A 4,192-nucleotide genomic window follows, 5' to 3' on the forward strand; every position below is an offset into this window, starting at 1 on the left:
ACAAAGTACTCTTTTTAACAGTGATGCCAGAGAGTAGGAGAACAACAGGACTCTGGGGACCGTCTGGTGCAAACTCTGACGTTTCAGTTAAGGAATGAGACCTCAGAGTCCAAGACTGTATTATTCAGTTCTGTGGATACATAAATAAAGGAAGGCATTCTTGAGTGTGGTAGCTACGCTTGCGATGTACGCTTCTTTCTGCCTTTATCTAAGGACTCTGACTTAGAGCTATAAATAAGCACATTCTTTGTAGATTTGGACTTTGAAAGCACAAAGGAGGGTGTGTGTGTGTGGGTGTGTGCACGCAGTCCTCTGTCACTAGCTCGAGGACTTCACTGTGAACTCCGATGGTTCCCCTGCTTCCCTGTTACTATTTCGCTAGCGTCCTCATGTCTCCACCCCCGCCCACACTACCTTTTCTTTCTGCATTTGGCAAGTGTGTGACTCCAGTGAGGTGAACTGAGCTCAATTCTAGTCGTCGCTGGGTGTCACAGCCAGCTGTGTGTTTTCGTGCTCCTGGCTTTACTTGTGGTCTCTGTTGCTTGTGTAAAATTCGGCTACTAACTCTTGTCCTGTGCTGTGTCCTGCTTGTTTCAAGGTTCAAACAATGTAACATCTCCGAACCCTTTTGGAAAGGGCTAATGTTCTACGAATGTCAAGTGGGGCGGTTTTATCCTCATTACACACCCTTCCTTCCCCTGCCTGACTTGCCTCCAGCTTGCTGGCTTTCTTTCAGGATTGTTTTGACAAGTGACGACAGCATTTGGTGGCGCTCTCTCTGAACCATGAAATGTCTTTCTACAAGCTCCCTTTCGACCAGTAGGAATGTCATTAGAGTATTGGGAGCCATAGAGGAAGCTAAAAATAAAGAGAAGTTGTGTTTGAAAGAAATGTTTTTTTGTCTATTGATAAAAGTAGTACTGGCCTGCCCGCTGTTGTAACAACACATTGAACGTGTTTAGAATACTGGCCAGCTTGACCCTCCCTTTACCTTAAGCTCCCAGCCTCATTTCCTAGCTCTGTTCCTCCTTCTCTGTGGAAGCTCTCTCTCCTGATGGGGTCCCTCTCTTTTCTTCTCAGGCTCTTTGGTACAAGGCAAGGGATCAGTGTACACTTCTCAGCCCGACGTGCAAGTTGCCGAGAATAACTGTGAGTGGGCCAGAGCTATGAGGTCATCAGGGTGGGGGTTGGGAGGATGTAGCTTGTGGTTTGGGGCTGCTTCTTTCTCTCTCTCATTTTGGTCCTGTCTGTAGCTGTCAAGCTGTCCTGTACCTACTCTGGCTTCTCCTCTCCCCGAGTGGAATGGAAGTTCGTCCAAGGTGACACTACCACGCTTGTTTGCTATAACAGCCAGATCACAGGTAAATTGTCCCACTTGTTAAGATTGCAGCGTCATTGGCACTGCCCAGCCTGGGTTCCTGGGGTGGGCACGTACCCGGAGCTCTGAGTATTTCCCTTTAGCGGAGAATGAAGGATGTACCTTGGGTCCACCTTCCTCTTTTCTTTGCTGTCCAGTTTACTCTGTCTCTTCTGCTCCTGTCTCCTGGTAGCTTCCTATGCAGGTCGTGTTACCTTCTCGTCCAGTGGTATCACATTCAATTCTGTGACCCGGAAAGACACCGGAGCGTATACTTGTATGGTCTCTGAGGACGGTGGCCAGAACTATGGGGAAGTCAACATCCACCTCACCGTGCTTGGTATGTGCCGTGTAACTTCACGTAGGCTTAAAACCAGTTGCTCCCCTAAACCTGATAGTAGACTGACTGCTAAGCTTTAGGCCTTGCAGATGGGGAGACTAGAGAGAGGGTGAGTGCCCCTCCCCTCCCTCACCCCATTTAATGGGAACTCGGGGCATACAGGTTGCATCTCTAGCTGATGGGTTGAGAGTGTCATCCTGGTTTGTTACCTACACTTATGTAACCCTATTGTCCTTGCGTTCCCTCCCTAGTGCCCCCATCCAAGCCGACGGTCAATATCCCCTCCTCCGTCACCATTGGGAACAGGGCAGTGCTGACCTGCTCAGAACAAGATGGTTCCCCACCTTCTGAGTATTCCTGGTTCAGGGATGGGATAGACATGCTTACAGATGCCAAGAAAACCCGTGCCTTCGTCAATTCTTCATACACCGTTGATCCAAAGACAGGGGACCTGGTACGAAAAGGGAGAGGTGAAAGGTAGGGGGGCAGCCGTAGAACCGCTGACGGGAGACATCAGGGCTGACAGCATCAGAGAACTAATGGGATAGATGCTTGATTTATTCGAGCAAGAAGCCAGTGTATTCTCCTCCCTCTAGATCTTTGATCCTGTGACAGCCTTTGATACTGGCGAATACTACTGTCAAGCCCAGAATGGCTTTGGGACAGCCACGAGGTCAGAGGCCGTACGCATGGACGCTGGTGAGTGAGAAGGTGACTGTGGCTTGAGGTTAGAGCTGGGGTACAGTCAGAGGCCAGTTTTCATGTGCTTATTGACAGCTTTGTCAGTGCACAGTTGTCTGTCAGGACACCTCACCTCTTAATTTGTGTCTCACAGTGGAGCTGAATGTGGGGGGCATCGTGGCTGCTGTCCTGGTAACGCTGATTCTCCTTGGAGTCTTGATTTTTGGCATCTGGTTTGCCTACAGCCGAGGATACTTTGAAAGTAAGTGCCGCCCCCGCCCCCCCCCGGCCCCCCCCCTCCCCGCGCCCCTGCCTTGTTTGTGATAGCCCAGGCTATCACAACTCAGAGTGATCCTCCTACCTCAGCCTCTAAGTGCTGAACATAGTAGCAAGGGCTACTGTACCCAGCTGGATGTTCTTTGTCTTTGCGTGGTTTGTGGGTAGCATCTGAGTATGGACACTGATACCATTCTCCATGTGCTGGTACCATCTGCCCAGGGAGCATGGATAAGTTGATTTAGTTCCTATCAAAAACCACATACTACTTCCCCCTAATGCCCTTCTCATACTGCATTCTGTTCTGATAGTAATCATGGTCTCTCTTTCTCTCTTTTTTCTTTTTCAGGAACAAAGAAAGGGTGAGAGGTGGTGCAGTCTCACAGGGTTCTCTCGTTAAAGCATGGGCGTGTGTGGTTTGGAGCTGAGCTGAGTCCCAGGAGTAGGGTGGAGAGCTAGGTGGAGGCAGCTGTTTCAGAGGGAGTGACCCTGCACCTTGCACTCGGTTTTTCTGCAAAGGTTTACCTTCTGAAACCCCCCCCCCCATCCTGGCAAGGATACATTGTTACCAGGGTCTGAGTGTTTCCGATTTCTGCTTTTCCCTTAGGACCGCACCAAGTAAAAAGGTGATCTACAGTCAGCCCAGTACTCGAAGTGAGGTGAGTGTACCTGGCCTGAGGAGGGGAGGCCTGAAGTGAAGTGTCTAATCTGCTTGTGTGTTGATGAGCAAAATGAGACTGGTGTTGACTGACGTTTTATTTCCCTAGGGGGAGTTCAAACAGACCTCATCCTTCCTGGTGTGACCTCCTGCGGCTCACCTGTCTCTTCTCCACTTGTCTTACTCAGGTGCTACAGGTTCCAGCCCCTGCTGGCTGTAGCTGCACAGGATGCCTTCAATGTCTTCTAGGTCTCACAGGACCCCTTGCTTTTATTTTAGCTAGGATACGGTTTTAATAAGGTCGGCTATTTCTCCCTCCTCTTTCCTGCTCACCATGGCCTGAGACTAGTTACAAAGACTCATTCCCTGTTCTGATGTGGAATTGGACAAGAGTCCTAGATTAGACAGCAAAAATGACTGGACTGACAGGAACCTGAAACCAGTACCTGGCTGTAATGGCCTTTGAATAAGAACTTTTAAGCCTAATTCCCCAGTTTTCTCTTCACTTGATGAGGATGGTTGCCAGCTGCTCTAGAGTGGGAATTGGAGAAAGGAGGGACTGAAGCATTCGGTGGTGACCTCAGCTCTTTGGTCTCTGGAGCCTTCTGTCCCCACAAAATGTGCCACTGGGATTCTTCTCCTGGATACAAGCAAATTGCCATCACGTCCGTATGAGGTGGGAGAACTCAGCACTCTCCCAAGAGGCTTGGAGTAAGAGAGATTTAAACTACTAATTTAAAGAAAAGGCTGGGACTTGTAGCCGGCAGTCACTCTTCCCTTGACAGGAACAACTGCACAGACCCTTGTAAAGATGTGTGTGAATTCTGGAGATGTGTGCATTGTAGTCTTGCCCCTTTGTGTGTGTGTGTGTGTGTGTGAG

The 4,192-nt window shown here is 49.5% G+C and overlaps 1 protein-coding gene across 1 annotated transcript in view; it reads left to right on the plus strand.

The window, feature by feature from the left end:
- F11r (F11 receptor) overlaps positions 1-4,186 on the plus strand; it is a 30,295-nt gene extending 26,109 nt beyond the window's left edge. The window contains exons 2-10 of the mRNA XM_013346930.1: positions 1,081-1,149; positions 1,254-1,361; positions 1,551-1,697; positions 1,949-2,151; positions 2,294-2,396; positions 2,533-2,640; positions 3,004-3,016; positions 3,262-3,313; positions 3,422-4,186. Coding sequence (XP_013202384.1) covers positions 1,081-1,149; positions 1,254-1,361; positions 1,551-1,697; positions 1,949-2,151; positions 2,294-2,396; positions 2,533-2,640; positions 3,004-3,016; positions 3,262-3,313; positions 3,422-3,457 — 839 coding nt within the window. The 3' untranslated portion in view covers positions 3,458-4,186. The remainder of the gene's footprint in view (positions 1-1,080; positions 1,150-1,253; positions 1,362-1,550; positions 1,698-1,948; positions 2,152-2,293; positions 2,397-2,532; positions 2,641-3,003; positions 3,017-3,261; positions 3,314-3,421) is intronic.
- Positions 4,187-4,192: the final 6 nt, after the last annotated feature.

The sequence above is a fragment of the Microtus ochrogaster genome, chromosome 6 (assembly GCF_000317375.1).
Source record: "Microtus ochrogaster isolate Prairie Vole_2 chromosome 6, MicOch1.0, whole genome shotgun sequence".
NCBI classification, from domain to species: domain Eukaryota; kingdom Metazoa; phylum Chordata; class Mammalia; order Rodentia; family Cricetidae; genus Microtus; species Microtus ochrogaster.